Source organism: Herpailurus yagouaroundi, unplaced genomic scaffold (genome assembly GCF_014898765.1).
Source record: "Herpailurus yagouaroundi ecotype Mexico unplaced genomic scaffold, PumYag 163, whole genome shotgun sequence".
Classification (NCBI taxonomy): domain Eukaryota; kingdom Metazoa; phylum Chordata; class Mammalia; order Carnivora; family Felidae; genus Herpailurus; species Herpailurus yagouaroundi.
The window spans coordinates 57,313,491-57,332,491 of record NW_024412404.1 but is presented as its reverse complement, the minus strand read 5'-3'; the positions used below and the strand labels follow the sequence as shown (position 1 = coordinate 57,332,491).

Below are 19,001 nucleotides of genomic sequence, written 5' to 3'. Positions count from 1 at the left end.
AACTCATCACATCAAAAAGTGTAAGGTACAGAAAAAGTAGTGCTTATGTAACATTAAATGCTTATATTAAATTTTAAAGAAAAACCTTAATTCAATCATCTACAGTTCTATCTTAAAAGGGCGAAAGATTTATACGATCTGAAGAGAAACCAGAGTATACAGTTCTATCTTAAGAAACTAGAGAAAGAACATATTAAGCCCAAAGTAAGCAGGCAAAAAAAAGATACCTATGGCATTCGATGAAACAAAAACTAGAAAACCATAGAGAAAAATTAAAGAAACTAAATGAGTTTTTTTGAAAATATCAACAAAACTGATCACTGTAATTCACTAATATCAGAAATGAAAGAGCCATCATTCAGGTGAAACAGACATTAAAAGAATATCATGAACAAGTTTTAATCAATAAATTCAACAATTTCATTGAAATGGACAGATTTCTTGAAAGCCACTACCAGAGTTCATTGGGGAAAAACAAAAAAACAAACCCTAAATAGTTATATATTGATGAAAGAACTGAATATGTATTTAAAAGCTTTTCCACAAAGAAAGTTCTAGGCCCAGGTGGGTTCCCTGGTGAAATCTTCCTATTTAAGTAAGGAATAATACCAATTCTACACAAATTCATCCAGAAAAAAAGAAGAGGAAGAAATATTTCACAACTTGTTTTACAAGGTCAACATCACCCTGATTCTAAAACCAGACAAGGATATTACATGAAAACTAGGTCAGTATCTTTCATGAGCACAGATGCAAAAAATCCTTAATAAAACATTAGCAAATCAAACCCAGGAATATACCAGAATATTAGCAAATCAAATGCAATAATATATCATGACCAAGAAAAATTTATCCTAGGGATGTAAAGTTGGTTGAACATGAAATAGAGGTCCATGTAATTCACCACATTAGCTGACCTAAAACGAAAACCACCATCATGGTGATGTCCATAAATGCAGAAAAAGCATCTGACAAAATCCATCACCTACTCAATACAAAGTTTCAGCAGACTGGGAATAGAAAACTTCCTCAATCTAATAAAGGGCACCTACAAAACATCTACAACTAACATTTTACTTAATGTTGAAAGACTGAACACTTTCTCTGTAAAATCCAGAAACAGAACAAAGATGTCAGTTCTCATCATTTCTACTCAACATTGTACTGGAGGTCCTACTCAGTACAGCAAAGCAAGGGGGGGAAAAAGGCCCATACTCCAGAAAATAGAGATATAGAAGTGTCCTTACTGGCAAACGACAGTGAAGTATGTCTATGTAGAAAATAGTATGGAATCAACAAAAATGCTACTAGAAATATTACTGAAAGATATTAAAGCTGTAAATAAGTGGAGAGAGACACCATGTTCACGAATCCCAAAACCTGTTAAGATGTCGATTCTTCCCCACATTGATCTATGGATTCAATGCAATCCCAATCAAAATCCCAGGAAGCTTTTTTGGGTAAAATTGATAAGCTAATTCTAAAATTTATATGGAAATGCAAAGATCCTCATAAAGCTAAAGCAATTTGTGTTTTTTTTTGTTTTTTTTTTAATTTTTTTTTAAACGTTTATTTATTTTTGAGACAGAGAGAGACAGAGCATGAACGGGGGAGGGGCAGAGAGAGAGGGAGACACAGAATCAGAAGCAGGCTCCAGGCTCTGAGCCATCAGCCCAGAGCCCGACGCGGGGCTTGAACTCATGGACCGCGAAATCATGACCTGAGCTGAAGTCGGACGCCCAACCAGCTGAGCCACCCAGGCGCCCCAAGCTAAAGCAATTTTGAAAACTATTGTGGACAGCTTACTCTTTCTTTTTTTGTTCTTCTGATTGGTTTTCATTCAGTCTCTATGTTTAATAATCTTGCTTAACATGTATTTTCTCTTGGAATGAAAAACTCAAAACTTACTAAAATTAAAATTATAAGGAAAGAAAGTCAGTTCTTTCACTCAACAAACCCATGCTGAGATAGAAATGCATAAGAATTTCATTAGGTAACAAATAACATTTTCTTAGTGGGTGATAGGTATTTACAATAGAGCTATAGCAGAAAAAACAGATTACTGGTTTTACCAATCTAATGAAATGTTATCTCATCTTTTTAAGTAGAAATTAAAAGCAATAGGGGTGCCTGAGTGGCTCAGTTGGTTGAGTGTCCAACTCTTGATTTCAGCACAGGTCATGATCTCACAGTTCATGGGATAGAGACACGTGTCGGGCTCTACATTGACAGCACAGAGCCTGCTTAGGATTCTCTATCAGTCTCTCAAAATAAATAAGTAAACATTAAAAAAAAAAAAGAAATTAAAAGAAATAGCAATTTAATTTTGTGATCAAAATATTTTCTTGGATAGAGCTGCATAGCACCATTTATTATCATTAAGAAATTCTATACGTACACTTTCTTCAAGATTAAAAGAAATTTTTAAGATTCCATTGTGATAACACTAGATTTTTTTTGGTTCATACTTACTTCAAATGAGATACTTTAATCATTTCGATGGGTGACTCATCATTGCCTCGTTCACCGCGAAAAGCAATGCTCCTACCTTGATTGCAAATATTAAAGAAAATGTAAAAAACCAGATAAAACATGTAAGACACAAGAACTTATCCACACCAATGGAATCTGATCTGGGCTGCCTCTACTCTCCCATTCATTCTTCCACTTGCTTCTAAGTTGTTTCAATTACTCTAAATTTAAAACATATTCTTAGAAGTATTACAAGTTAAAGACAAATTAATATATTACTTGTATTCAAATATCTATTCTATACAAATATATTTTCATTTGTTGTAGAGTTTTTTGAATACCTTCGGTGGTTTCTTACAGTTATATTTTAGAAATTAAGAAATCAATTTCTAAAGTTTCAACACATTTATGGTAAAGGAATTGTCTACTATAAAAACTACTGGTATATTTAAAGTAATATAAATATTTTCATGCTCACAAAACTAACTAGTGGGGAAAACACTCTCTAAATTGGTACTTAAGATTCCTTGTCCCATGAACAAAGCTCAACTGAAAGACTTTGACATGTTCCTGTCAAAAGCTCTCTAAGCACTGAAATTGGGGAATGATAAGAATTAGTTAACTGCCAAAGAAGCTAAGTGGTTTTCTGTAATTAAAAAATGCAAATTCTACTTTATGTTGGAACAAATATATTTTAATAACTTTCTCACATTTGTATTTACATTAAACAAAAGAGAGAAAGTAATCAAAGACAAGTGAACGCCTGCATGCCTCCCTCCTCCCCAGTGCCATCAAATGAGATCTCCCTCTTCTTATTTGCCAAACACCCCACATCCTTTCCTGACTCTGCTGGTCTGCTGCCCTCCTTTAGAAGACAAGACTAAAAAAGTCAATCATCTATGAAGTCAAATATCCCACTTAAGCAAGTCAGTAACTATGACTTAGAAATTTGTTCGTGAAAAATAAATACGTGAAAGAAAGATTTTAAGTTAACTAACAGTCTTGAACTTGAGCTGACCGGGGGGAAAAAATGGGAAAAAAATGAATGACACTAGAAAACAGCATTTCACCCCCAGGCTACCATGTAATTAGAGAAACCCCAATCTGGGGGCAGGGTTTACTAGGCAGGCCACTTCCAATGAGACCAGAACACTGAACTGATTCCAGCGGGGCTAATTCCCTGAGGTTTAGTAACATACTCTGATAAGTAAGAACAACCACACCCTGGAGATACATACGGAAAATACAAGGAAACAACCATATACTTGATTTACCGCACACACATGTACACACATACGTATCTTAGGGTTAAACCATCTACATATATATTCTCATTGCCACACCATTTTAAAGAAACTCAGGACCGGGGCGCCTGGGTGGCGCAGTCGGTTAAGCGTCCGACTTCAGCCAGGTCACGATCTCGCAGTCCGTGAGTTCGAGCCCCGCATCAGGCTCTGGGCTGATGGCTCAGAGCCTGGAGCCTGTTTCCGATTCTGTGTCTCCCTCTCTCTCTGCCCCTCCCCCGTTCATGCTCTGTCTCTCTCTGTCCCAAAAATAAATAAATGTTGAAAAAAAAAAAATTTTAAGAAACTCAGGACTATTTTGTTAAGAATTCTATTTGAAATCATGCATGTGCCATAACATAATTTGAAACTCTCACCTTATTCTTTCTTCAAGTTCTTCATTTTGAGATTCACTGGGTTGTAGGTTTTTAAACAATTCTGAACAAGTTACTTTACTGGAATGTTTCCTATTGTAGTCTTTAAACTCCCAAATTTCCCTATTCAGTCAGCCAGAGACTACCAAAAGTTTTAAATATGAGCACTTAACAACAATCCTTACCTACAAATTTATAAAGGTTTTCCTACAAGGGCCAAAAGTTATAAAAAAGAATCTAATAAAGCCTAATACAAAGATTTATTTTAAAACTGTACTTCTGGGGGCACGTGGGTGGCTCAGTCGGTTGAGCGTCCGACTTTGGCTCAGGTCATGATCTTGCAGTCTGTGAGTTCAAGCCCCACGTCGGGCTCTGTGCTGACAGCTCAGAGCCTGGAGCCTGCTTCAGATTCTGTCTGTCTGTCTATCTCTGTCTCTGTCTCTCTGTCTCTCTCTCTGCCCCTCCCCCACTCATACTCTCTCTCTCCTTCAAAAATCAATAAAACATTAAAAAAATTAAAAAAAATAAAACTGTATTTCTGGTTATCTATAACAATGTACTTAAAAGTATAACTGATACCGTATTTAATTATGAATTTGTCTGTTGAGGCTAATGGTATGTCATTTACCATGCATTTATGTTAACATAATTTGCATACAAACAAGTCTTTCTAGGGCAATTACTACAGACAAAACAACAACAAAATGAATATACAAATACAGAATACAAGAAAAAAACTCCAAGTTGAAAGAAACTTTTTTGGAACATGTTTTATAAATAGCAACATCTTTGATCAGTATGAAAAACCATTTTCAATCTTTCAATAGACTAAATACACAAACCTGTTGGAAGATCAACCAGCTGAAGTTCATTTCTCACTAATCCCATATTGTTCGGTGTTGACGTAGCAAAGGAAAGAAAACCAGTCAAACTTGTCCATTCGATACCCCTAAAGTGAGAAATTAAATAAAGTTTAGTGAAATAACCTTTTTTGTTCCTAAGACCTAAATTTTCAAGTTAATTAAAAAATAGTAATATTAGGGGCGCCTGGGTGGGTCACTTGGTTCATCTCAGGTCAGTTGGTTCACCTCACGGTTTGTGAGCCTGAGCCCCAGGTCAGGCTCTGTCTGTGCTAACAGCTCAGAGCCTGGAGCCTGCTTCGGATTTTGTGTCTCCCTCTCTCTCTGCCTGTTCCCCCAGCCCCCTGCCCTGCTTTCGCTCTCTCTCTCAAAAATAAATAAACGTTAAAAAATAAAAAGGAATAATATTAACATGACCTTTCATTTGAGCCTAATTACCATACATTTCCAATATATGTGAAATTATTTCCAATTAAAACTTTATCTCCAAATGAAATGATAAGATAGTTCAGTTACCAGGATTCATAGCAGCATTAAAATGACTATTAAAATATGGCAAAGGAGAGAGTCACTTATCACAGTAATTTGCAAGAATTCCACTGCTTAAGAAAGAGTGGTACGGAAATATTCTGAGCAATCTCTATCAAAGTTAACACCAGCATTCTTTCATAGGGCTAGAACAAACAATCCTAAAATTTGTATGGAATCAGAAAGACCCCAAATAGCCAAAGCAATCCTGAAAAAGAAAACCAAAGCCTAAGGCATCACAACTTCGGACTTCAAGCTGTATTACAACACTGTAATCATCAAGACAGCATGGTACTGGTACAAAAACAGACACATAGATCAATGGAACAGAACAGAGAACCCAGAAATGGATCCACAAACATATGGCCAACTAATCTCTGACAAAGCAGGGAAGAATATCCACTGGAAAAAAGGACAGCGTCTTCCGTAAATGGTGTTGCGAAAACTAGACAGCGACATGCAGAAGAATGAAACTGGACCACTTTTTTACACCATACACAAAAATAAACTCAAAATGGATGAAAGACCTAAACATAAGACAGGAAGCCATCAACATCCTAGAGGAGAAAACAGGCAACAACCTCTCTGACCTCGGCTGCAGCAATTTCTTACTTGGCATGTCTCCAGAGGTAAGAGAAATAAAAGCAAAAATGAACTACTGGGACCCCAAGATAAAAAGCTTCTGCACAGCAAAGGAAACAATCAGCGAAGCTAAGAGGCAATTGACAGAAGGGGAGAATATATTTGCAAATTGGTTAGTATCTAAAAATCTATAAAGAACTTATCAAACTCAATACCTAAAAAACAAATAATCCAGGGAAGAAATGGGCAAAACACATGAATAGACAGTTTTCCAAAGAAGACATCCAGATGGCTAACAGACACATGAAAAAATGCTCAACATCACTCACCATCAGGGAAATACAAATCAAAACCACAATGAGATACCACCTCACACCCGTCAGAATGGCTAAAATTAACAATTCAGGAAAAAACAGGTGTTGGCAAGGATGCAGAGAAAAAGGAACCCTTTTGCACTACTGGTGGGAATGCAAACTGGTGCAGCCACTCTGGAAAACAGTATGGAGGTTCCTCAAAAATTAAAAATAGAACTACCCTACGACCCAGCAATTGCACTACTAGGTATTTATCCAAAGGATACAGGTGTGCTGATTCAAATGGGCACATGCACCCCATGTTTATAGCAGCACTATCGACAATAGCCAAAGTATGGAAAGAGCCCAAATGTCCATCAACTGATGAATGGATAAAGAAGATGTGGTATATATAACAGTGGAATATTACTCGGCGATCAAAGAGAATGAAACCTTGCCATTTGCAACTATGTGGATGGAACAGCGTGTATTATGCTAAATAAAATAAGACAATAAATAAGATAAGATAAGATAAAATAAGAAATAAAAAGATCGTTATGATTTCACTCATAAGTGGAGTTTAAGCTATAAAACAGATGAACATAAGGAAAGGGAAGCAAAAATAATATAAAAACAGAGAGGGAGACAAACCATAAGACACTCTTAAATACAGAGAACAAACTGAAGGTTGCTGGCGGGGTGATGGGTGGGGGGATGGGCTAAATGGGCAGGGGGCATTAAGGAGGACACTTGTTGGGACAAGCACTGGGTGTTATATGTAAGTGATGAATCACTAAATTCTATTCCTAAAATCATTACTACACTATATGTCAACTAACTTGGATTTAAATTTTAAAAAATTGTAAAAAATTGTAAAAAAAACAAATATTCTGAGCCAGACTGCTTTTAAAGTTGGGTACACTGAAGAATTTCATCAAATTTCCTAGTTGGCTAGGAGGCAGAAGTTCCTGAAGCAAACAATTTGAACTTAGCTGTTAGATTTGGAAGCGGCTTGCAGTTCCAAATGGTTTATTAATTAGAGAAAAGCACAAAAGAAAAATCTCAAAGAAACAAGAAGACAGCAACCTGTCAACCAGAGGCCTGGAAGCCTCCTTTATGGGGACTGACAGGAGGTGAATCCACAGTTTCTCCCACTGACATCATCTGCAGAGTGCTATCACCATGGCTTATAGAGAATGGAGGTGGGGGCAGGTGGGGAGCCACAGGACAAGTGCACGGTCAGAATCATAAGAAGGAGAAGGAGAAATTTTGCACTACTGCCCTACCTTGGTTACAAGGTCATAGAGGCTGGCTGGGTTATTTCCAGATCTAAGTCAAGCCCTATTTTCTTCGTGAATCCTCATTTACTAAACTCAAACCACACCTATACCGAATACAATATAAATTTGGTTAATCATTCACTGAAAAGCCTCATTGTCTCATGCTTCTCTTTCCCTTCTCTAACATGTCACAGTACTCATTAAGTTTCTACTTAGAGTGAACAAAAGAAGTGAGAAATCATCTTGGACTTACGGTGCTTTGTCAGCTTTGAGCAGATCTGTTCACCGACAAACCTAAGACACACTCTCCAAGGCTCGTTGCTGGTTATCTGAACACCTATGCTCCCGCAGTGATGCCACGACCTCTGGACACCAAGAATCCCGGTCCCCCTTCTTCATTCATTATTTTTACAGAGGTACCTATGAAGTACCCAGTGTGTACCCATGACTGTGCTAGGTGCTGAGAGTACTGCTGTGACATGAGTCGGGCCTTCTGGAGCTTATGATCTAGCGGAAAAAAAGACCATTACATAAGTGTGTTCTCGATTCCTTATTACAAAAGACAGCGGGACGGAGTTCCACAGAAGCTTGTAAGAATCACACAGAATCTGGTCTCTGGGGCCTGCCGAGACCCAGAGGGCAAACAGGGTGCTGCCTGAAAGTCTAAACAACTTGAGGAAATAGTGCCACTGGCTGAGAGACACTGCCCTGGGTTGTACTCTTTGAAGGGAGGCACCACACCATGCCTCTCCATGTGACAGGCACTCAGTCCGTTCTGTCGGATTAAATGAAGGATATCCGAGGAAAGCCAGTGTTCCTCCTTATTACTGTACCACACGCATTCGGCCTGTTTTCCCCACTGTTTACAAGACATCCCAGTGCTGAGCGTAGAAGAGAACACGGAGTGGCTGCTTACTCGTAATCAAGCACTGTGAGCTTGTTGCCTTTCAGCAGAGTCCAGCAGCAGCTTTTCTATCTGATTCCTACTGACCAACTGAAGAAAATAAAAATCAAGTTGGACTTCAAAGAAAACTAGATAAGGGCGGGATTATTTCTCAACAGAGAAGAATGAAAACTCTCGTCAAACAATAGCGAGCACCACACTGCTCTCAGGATTAGAAAGTTGCTGTCTGGGTTTAATTACACACTGAGCTCTATTAAAAACTCCTAAGAAGAGCAGTTCACTTTCTGACTCAATCTAGGATGGTTCTGCTGGGATTAACCAGCGAACAACTGTAACCGTAGACTCTGTCACCAGGTATCTGGGGTTCTCCCGGGCCTGCTGCAGAGGCTACTTCTTGACACTTAGGTGACTGGCAGTCACGGGGGGTGGGGGACACCCACCTCGGGAAGGCCTTGAACTTCCACAATGCCAAGAAACTAACTTGTGCAAAATTACAGACAAAACAGAGATTATTATTTTACTTTCCAAAAATCACTCAATTTGCTCAAAGTAATAGTCAGTCAACGTTCTGAAAGTCATATAAACCGCTGCTGTAATAAGTTTTGACACTGAAAATGGTATTGTGCTTTATTATTATAAATGTAGCCTACTGGACAAAGGCACAAACCGGTAATCTAAATTCCTCCCCTGGACATAAGCATCAAGGTTTTGTTTACAGGAATACAGAAGATGCTCAGTACCTATCAGTAAAGCATAACTGGCTAAAACATCATGGCTTTAATTTTTTTTTATGTTTATTCATTTTTGAAAGACAGAGAGAGAACACAAGCAGGGGTGGGGCAGAGAGAGAGGGGGACACAGAATCTGAAGCAGGCTCCAGGCTTCAAGCTTTCAACACAGAGCCTGATGCGGGGTTTGAACTCACGAACCGTGAGATCATGACCTGAGCTGAAGTTGGATGCTTAACCGACTGAGCCACCCAGGCGCCCCAAACATCATGGCTTTAAAACAGCACACAAACAACTACCTGCAGTTAGGCAGTCCCTCCCTGCCCGTGTGTGTGCATAAGATTCAAGTTTTGTAAGAGCAAGTGGTTTTTAAAACACATTTAGTACAAAGTAAAAACAACTTTCTAAAAGTTGGCCTAAATGTGCATATGAATATCTAGAATTATTAAGTTTATTGCTAATAAGTTCAGCAATTTTTACAACACATGTGTGAAATTTTCATAATGGTTTTTAACTGTAATACTATAATTGCATTAACAGAAACACAAAGATGGAAGGATTTTAGCATCCTCCTGCACGTGATCTCCGGATATAAAATGTGAGTTATTTTCAAAACGGCAATTAAAAAGGAAAATTCATATTAAAAAATGGAGGGGTGTCTGGGTGGCTCAGTCAGTTAAGCGACTGACTCTTGATTTCGGCTGAGATTATGTGGGACTGAGCCCCACATGGGGGCTCTGCACTGACAGCATGGAGCCTACTCGGGATTTTCTCTCTCCCTCTCTCTCTGCTCCTCCCATGCTCGAGCTCTCTCTCTCAAAATAAATAAACTTAAAAAAAATGGAGCACATTTGTGTGATCATTCACAAATCAGCCTGAGTAACACATCCATTATTTGGTATTCCAAGTAACACTTTATAATTCAGCATCACTCAATAACAAACATTATCACATCATGTGTAAGTCATGTACTTAGTGACATATACCACATGACTAATCCAGGATAACAAATCTCGTTTAAAACTAATAGCTTGATCCCTCCGACGGGTCTGCCTCCCTCCTGGTGCCGCAGGGCCCCTCCCGCAGCGGACCACCATAGGCAAAGTGAGCTGAGCCTGCCCCTCCTGCCCCTGTGCACCTTGCAGATCCACCCCGGCTAATACGCCAGATCCCATCCAAGCAGCACCACAAGTCTGGCAGTGTGCAAGTAGCCCAGACAGGGGCCACACCACTCCACAGTGAGTCCTGTCTCTGGGAGAGGGGAAGCTAAGGTACACACCAGTCAGACTGTGGCCCCAGCAGTGGGCTGGGGACAGACATCAGGTCTGATTGCGGCCCCGCCCACCAATGCAAGTAACTCCAGACAGCATAGAGGAAGAGCCCTGCAGTTCCGCGCCACTCCAGGGACTATCCAAAATGACGAAACAGAAGAATTCTCCTCAAAAGAAACTCCAGGAAGTAGCGACAGCTAACGAACTGATCAAAAACGATTTAAGCAATGTAACAGAAAATGAATTTATTTATTTATTTTTTTTTTAATTTTTTTTTCAACGTTTATTTATTTTTGGGACAGAGAGAGACAGAGCATGAACGGGGGAGGGGCAGAGAGAGAGGGAGACACAGAATCGGAAATAGGCTCCAGGCTCTGAGCCATCAGCCCAGAGCCTGACGCGGGGCTCAAACTCCCGGACCGCGAGATCGTGACCTGGCTGAAGTCGGACGCTTAACCGACTGCACCACTCAGGCGCCCCCAGAAAATGAATTTAAAATAATAGTCATAAAATTAATCGCTGGGCTTGAAAAAAGTATAGAGGACAGCAGAGAATCTATTGCTACAGAGATCAAGGGACTAAGAAACAGAAAGGAGGAGCTAAAAATGCTATAAATGAGCTGCAAAATAAAATGGAGGTGACCACAGCTCGGATTAAAGAGGCACAGGAGAGAATAGGTGAATTAGAAGATAAAATTATGGAAAAAGACGAAGGTGAGAAAAAGAGAGATAAAAAAATCCAGGAGTATGAGGGGAGAATTAGAGAACTAAATGATGTGATAAAATGCAATAATATACGCATAATTGGGATTCCAGAGGAGGAAGAGAGAGGGAAAGGTGCTGAAGGTGTACTTGAAGAAATCATAGCTGAGAACTTCCCTAATCTGGGAAGGAAAACGGCACTGAAATTCAAGAGGCACAGAGAACTCCCTTCAGACATGACTTGAATCGATCTTCTGCATGACATATCATAGTGAAAATGGCAAAATACAAGGATAAAGAGAAAATTCTGAAAGCAGCTAGGGATAAACAGGCTCTAACGTATAAAGGGAGACCAATGAGACTAGTGATGGATCTATCTACCGAAACTTGGCAGGCCAGAAAGGAATGGCAGGAGATCTTCAATGTGATGAACAGAAAAAATATGCAGCCAAGAATCCTTTATCCAGCAAGTCTGTCATTTAGAATAGAAGGAGAGATAAAGGTCTTCCCAAACAAATAAAAACTGAAGGAATTCATCACCACTAAACCAGCCCTATAAGAGATCCTAAGGGGGATCCTGTGAGACAAAGTACCAGAGACATCACTACAAGCATGAAACCTACAGACATCACAATGACTCTAAATCCGTATCTTTCTATAATGACACTGAATGTAAACGGACTAAATGCTCCAACCAAAAGACATAGGGTATCAGAATGGATAAAAAAACAAGACCCATCTATTTTCTGTCTACAAGAGACTCATTTTAGACCTGAGGGCACCTTAAGATTGAAAGTGAGGGGATGGAGAACTATCTATCATGCTACTGGAAGTCAAAAGAAAGCTGGAGTAGCTTATATCAGATACTTATATCAGACAAACTAGACTTTCAATTAAAGGCTGTAACAAGAGATGAAGAAGGGCATTATATAATAATTACGGGGTCTATCCATCAGGAAGAGCTAACAATTACAAATGTCTATGCGCCGAATACGGGAGCCCCCAAATATATAAAACAGTTAATCACAAACATAAGCAACCTTATTGATAAGAATGTGGTAATTGCAGGAGACTTTAATACTCCACTTACAACAATGAATAGATCATCTAGACACAGGATCAATAAAGAAACAAGGGCCCTGAATGATACATTGGATCAGATTGACTTGACAGATTATTTAGAACTCTGCATCCCAAAGCAACAGAATATACTTTATTCTCGAGTGCACACGGAACATTCTCCAAGATACATCACATACTGGGTCACAAAACAGCCCTTCATAAGTATACAAGAATTGAGATCATACCATGCATACTTTCAGACCACAATGCTATGAAGCTTGAAATCAACCACAGGAAAAAGTCTGGAAAACCTCCAAAAGCATGGAGGTTAAAGAACACCCTACTAAAGAATGAATGGGTCAACCAGGCAATTAGAGAAGAAATTAAAAAATATATGGAAACAAATGAAAATGAAAATACAACAATCCAAACGCTTTGGGAGGCAGCAAAGGCAGTCCTGAGAGGAAAATACATTGCAATCCAGGCCTATCTCAAGAAACAAGAAAAATCCCAAATACAAAATCTAACAGCACACCTAAAGGAAATAGAAGCAGAACAGCAGAGACACCCCAAACCCAGCAGAAGAAGAGAAATAATAAAGATCAGAGCAGAAATAAACAATATAGAATCTAAAAAAACTGTAGAACACATCAATGAAACCAAGAGTTGGTTTTTTGAAAAAATAAATAAAATTGATAAACCTCTAGCCAGGCTTCTCAAAAAGAAAAGGGAGATGACCCAAAAAGATAAAATCATGAATGAAAATGGAATTATTACAACCAATCCCTCAGAAATACAAGCAATTATCTGGGAATACTATGAAAAACTATATGCCAACAAACTAGACAACCTGGAAGAAATGGACAAATTCCTAAACACCCACACACTTCCAAAACTCACACAGGACGAAATAGAAAGCTTAAACAGACCCATAACCAGCGAAGAAATTGAATCAGTTATCAAAAATCTCCCAACAAGTAAGAGTCCAGGACCAGATGGCTTCCCAGGGGAATTCTACCAGACATTTAAAGCAGAGATAATACGTATCCTTCTCAAGCTGTTCCAAAAAATAGAAAGGGAAGGAAAACTTCCAGACCCATTCTATGAAGCCAGTATTACTCTAATTCCTAAACCAGACAGAGACCCAGCAAAAAAAGAGAACTACAGGCCAATATCCCTGATGAATACGGATGCAAAAATTCTCAAGATACTAGCAAATCGAATTCAACAGCATATAGAAAGAATTATTCACCATGATCAAGTGGGATTCATTCCTGCGCTGCAGGGCTGGTTCAACATTCGCAAATCAGTGCGATACATCACATTAATAAAAGAAAAGATAAGAACCATATGATCCTGTCAATCGATGCAGAAAAAAGCATTTGACAAACTCAGCATCCTTTCTTAATAAAAACCCTCGAGAAAGTCAGGGTAGAAGGAACATACTTAAACATCATAAAAGTCATTTAAGAAAAGCCCACAGCTAATATCATCCTCAATAGGGAAAAACAGAGCTTTCTCCCTGAGATCAGGAACACGACAGGGATGTCCACTCTCACTGCTGTTGTTTAACACAGTGTTGGAAGTTCTAACATCAGCAATCAGACAACAAAAGGAAATCAAAGGCATCAAAATTGGCAAAGATGAAGTTAAGCTGTCACTTTTTGCAGATGACATGATATTATACATGGAAAATCCGATAGACTCCACCAAAAGTCTGCTAGAACTGATACATGAATTCAGCAAAGTCGCAGGATACAAAATCAATGTAAAGAAATCAGTTGCATTCTCATACACTAATAATGAAGCAATAGAAAGACAAATAAAGAAACTGATCCCATTCACAATTGCACCAAGAAGCATAAAATACCTAGGAATAAACCTAACCAAAGATGTAAAAGATCTGTATGCTGAAAACTATAGAAAGCTCATGAAGGAAACTGAAGAAGATATAAGGAAATGGAAAAACATTCCGTGCTCATGGATTGGAAGAATAAATATTGCTAAAATGTCAATACTACCCAAAGCTATCTACACATTCAATGCAATCCCAATCAAACTTGCACCAGCATTTTTCTCCAAGCTAGAACAAGCAATCCTAAAATTTGTATGGAACCACAAAAGGCCCCAAATAGCCAAAGTAATTTTGAAGAAGACCAAAGCAGGAGGCATCACAATCCCAGACTTTAGCCTCTACTACAAAGCTGGAATCATCAAGACAGCACGGTATTAGCACAAAAAACAGACACATAGACCAATGGAATAGAATAGAAACCCCAGAACTAGACCCACAAAAGTATGGCCAACTAATCTTTGACAAAGCAGGAAAGAATATCCAATGGAAAAAAGATAGTCTCTTTAACAAATCGTGCTGGGAGAAATGGACAGCAACATGCAGAAGGATGAAACGAGACCACTTTCTTACACCATTCACAAAACAAACTCAAAATGGATAAAGGACCTGAATGTGAGACAGGAAACCATCAAAACCCTAGAGGAGAAAGCAGGAAAAAACCTCTCTGACCTCAGCCACAGCAATTTCTTACTTGACACATCCCCAAAAGCAAGGGAATTAAAAGCAAAAATGAACTATTGGGACCTCATGAAGATAAAAAGCTTCTGCACAGCAAAGGAAACAATCAACAAAACTAAAAGGCAGCCAGTGGAATGGGAAAAGATATTTGCAAATGAGTTATAGGACAAAGGGCTAGTATCCAAAATCTACAAAGAGCCCACCAAACTCCACACCTGAAAAACAAATAATCCAGTGAAGAAATGGGCAGAAAACATGAATAGACACTTCTCTAAAGAAGACATCTGGATGGCCAACAGGCACATGAAAAGATGCTCAACATCGCTCCTCATCAGGGAAATACAAATCAAAACCAGACTGCAATACCACCTCACGCCAGTCAGAGTGGCTAAAATGAACAAATCAGGAGACTATAGATGCTGGAAGGATGTGGAGAAACGGGAACCCTCTTGCACTGTTGGTGGGAATGCAAACTGGCGTGGCCACTCTGGAAAACAGTGTGGAGGTTCCTCAAAAAATTAAAAATAGACCTGCTCTATGACCCAGCAGTAGCACTGCTAGGAATTTACCCAAGGGATACAGGAGTGCTGATGCATAGGGGCACTTGTACCCCAATGTTTACAGCAGCACTCTCAACAATAGCCAAATTATGAAAAGAGCCTAAATGTCCATCAACTGATGAATGGATAAAGAAATTGTGGTTTATATACACAATGGAGTACTACGTGGCAATGAGAAAGAATGAAATATGGCCTTTTGTAGCAACGCGGATGGAACTGGAGAGTGTTATGCTCAGTGAAATAAGTCATACAGAGAAAGACGATACCATATGCTTTCACTCTTATGTGGATCCTGAGAAACTTAACAGAAGACCATGGGGGCGGGGAAGGGAAAATAATGTTAGAGAGGGAGGGAGCCAAACCATAAGAGACTCTTAAAAACTGAGAATGAACTGAGGGTTGATGGGGGGTGGGAGGGAGGGGAGGGTGGGTGATGGGCATTGAGGAGGGCACCTGTTGGGATGAGCACTGGGTGTTGTATGGAAACCAATTTGACAATAAATTTCATATTAAAAAAAAAGAAAATAAATAAATATTAAAATACATAAATAAATAAATAAAATGAGATAAAATTAGTTTGCCATGGCTTTATAAAAAAAAAAAAAAACAACTAATAGCTTGCTGATAAACTAGCTATTGAGTCTTTATTAAAGATTTCGGTGTTCAGAAAAAAATGAAAATGACCTGATTTTCCAGAAGCAGGTATATGAATCCCAGATCAGTCAACATTTTTATCTTGTTGCCAAAATGTGTGCTACATGCATTTTTTTAGCTGGAGATGTAGCCCATGTACTATAAATAAAGGTCAGTTCTGAAGCCTGAAACGCCCAGGTTAAATTCCATCTACTGTTTCATACATTACAATACTGAGTTTTTTCTGTAAAATGGGAATAAAAATAGTGCCTACCACATAAAGTTGTAGTGGGGATACAATGAAATGGTCATGCAAAATATTAGCACTTAACACAATCCTCAGAACACATTGTGATTAAATGGAGAGTCTGACTGGCTGGTGTCACCCACAGAAGGAAACACTACACAAAGGCAAGGGTGAAAGGGAATGTCAAGAGAAGAAATGCAGACAAGAAAGGGCGAGAGCAGGTATTAGCAGAGGCAGAAAGGTCTACCAGAAGAAAAGACGAACAAGAGCCTGAAATGGGCCAAACTCAGACCTGTGTCACTGCACCCGACACCCTAGTGATTTCTAAAGACATTACGACTCCACAGAAAGGTATTTAAGGGGCTGCTGGAGGGCACAGCATAAGGTGGCAACCAACAGTCATTTGGGCTGCACCACAAACAACACTTGAAGGCAATGTAAGCTTTTCTGGAACTTCCATCACAATCAGAAGTTGTGATACTTAAAGGGTTAACCCTTCCCCATTCAGAAAACACAATTAGTCAGAATAACGTGTTCACTAAGGGATCATATGAATTTTAACATATGCGTGAGACCTATAATTATATAAAGTACAAAGGACAGAAAATAGCCTTTCTTATGTTTGTTAAAAGATCAAAAATGGTAGAAATGTGATAAATTTTTATTATACATGCATAACTTCACAATCCATCTTTGCTGGGGCAAAGAAAAGCAGTCATGCCATCAACAAAAGAAGCTATCTGGGCGCCTGGGTGGCTCAGTCGGTTGAGTGACAATCTCACGGTTCGTGAGTTCGAGCCCTGCATCGGGGTCTGTGCTGACAGCTCAGAGCCTGAAGCCTGCTTCAGATTCTGTGTCTTCCTCTCTCTCTGCCCCTCCCCCACTCATGCTCTGTCTGTCTCTGTCTCAGAAACAAACATTTCCAAAAAAATTAAAAAAAAAAAAAGCTACAGAGCAGATAATGCGCGCACATTAAAACAGGAAGCAACCTTCTTCCCTCAGACATCTCTGAATGCACAGAACTCATAAAACACATCACCTCTCAAAATGAAAGAAGAAATGCCATACAGTTTGGTCCTTTCCTCATGGTGTTGAAACAAAAAACAAATCAGATTTGTTAATAGTTAAAACAACTTGATTCAAATTTTTCAGGAATAGTCTTACTGATGGATCTCTATAGACATGAAAAACAAATAATAGAAATATGAACAAGGAAATGCAGTGATATCTAGTGAGAAGATATCCTAGACTGTAGAAATAAGATGCAGCCATAAAAGGTAGAAAGAAAATTTCCCACTGCATAATACCCTTTCACAAAGCAAACAATTAGTGCTCAGCCTTGATTAACATAACCATTACTCTAAACCTGAATAATCACTGTTCAAAGTTTCCAGGCAAATAATCACCTCTGCAGAGGATTCAATGTAGAAAATTCTACCAGAACTTTTTTCCAGTATTCTTATTATTTGTGATGTCAATGTCACAACGACATACTCACTTGACTTCACATGAGTGGACGCTTAACTCTTTGTGCAGCAGCCCACTGGTGAGATGGTACACCAGGACAGAACCATTACCTGTACCTATCGAAATGATGTAAAAGAAGGGTATTAATCTAATGGGAGTTCCAGATCTTTCCAACAAGCCTTTTCTCAAGATTTTCATCATTTTATAAATTTACCTTTTCTAAAAGGAACCCAAGTGATGAGTGAAGAAAAGAGTTAATTTTTCTGTCTTCTCTCTTCTTAACAAATCTTACGTGGTCTGAATCTTACCTAAATCCAGGGATAGGTTTTTACAGAAGGACTTCAAAACTCTAACTCAATACACACAGGATTTGAAGAAGCATTTTGCTGAGCTTTTTTATACATGAGAACTCATACTTTCTGAGATTTGGAGTGTTTACTATATAGCTGGTCCTCAAAAAGGCAACCTAGCAGAACTCATTAAGCAGGACTTTTGCATTCTTCTTTACAAAGATTTTTTTGTTTTGTCTTTTACATTACATAAATCATAGAGATGGTCAAGTATGGCGGTTCACTGTGGATTACAAGCCTGAGGTCAAGCTCTGGCTCTGTCTTACAGTCTTACAGATCACCTACCTATACTAATCTGTGTTCTTATTCCCATAGAAAATCTATGTGCTGGAGAGTAAATTAGAAGACATATTTTAAACACTTAGTATAGTACCTAGCACAAACTAAGTACTATTTCTGTTATCAGTGTAATTTTGGTTTATAGTTATTATTATGCCTAATGCTTTTCATGGTCTCAGGTAGTGTGTGTGTCTAAAATTTAATTTGAAGGGACATGGTCATACTTAAAAAAGTAAAGTTTCAGTCCTTAAAATGTTTTTATAAATGAAGCCAGAAAAGTCAACAGTATAACTTGTGGGCCAATCACTTTCTCACTGCACATGACTTAAAAAAATGAATGGATTCATGCAAAGTAATCAAATGTAGAAATAACAGAATAATAATAATAAAAGAAGTAAAAATGCTAGGTAAGCTCCAATTTTAGCTCACCTGCTGAATAAAGCTTCATTAAATATTTTATAAAACTATTTTAGGAAAATACACTATCATACTTGGGTGCATTTATCATCTATTCCACAATAATTAGTCACTTCTAGCGCTGAGACAATATCCAAAAAATTACTAAAACCTTTCAATTAACAGATCTTCTAATAA

At 38.6% G+C, this 19,001-nt stretch overlaps 1 protein-coding gene across 2 annotated transcripts in view; it reads right to left on the bottom strand.

Moving 5' to 3' along the window:
• The window catches only part of WDR11 (WD repeat domain 11), a 67,726-nt gene that overhangs the window by 27,980 nt on the left and 20,745 nt on the right, over positions 1-19,001 (bottom strand). For both annotated transcript variants that reach the window (XM_040486629.1, XM_040486630.1), the window contains exons 11-13: positions 17,810-17,894; positions 4,972-5,078; positions 2,473-2,548 (exon numbers count right to left, since the gene is read on the bottom strand). In XM_040486629.1, the coding sequence (XP_040342563.1) occupies positions 2,473-2,548; positions 4,972-5,078; positions 17,810-17,894 (268 nt within the window). The remainder of the gene's footprint in view (positions 1-2,472; positions 2,549-4,971; positions 5,079-17,809; positions 17,895-19,001) is intronic.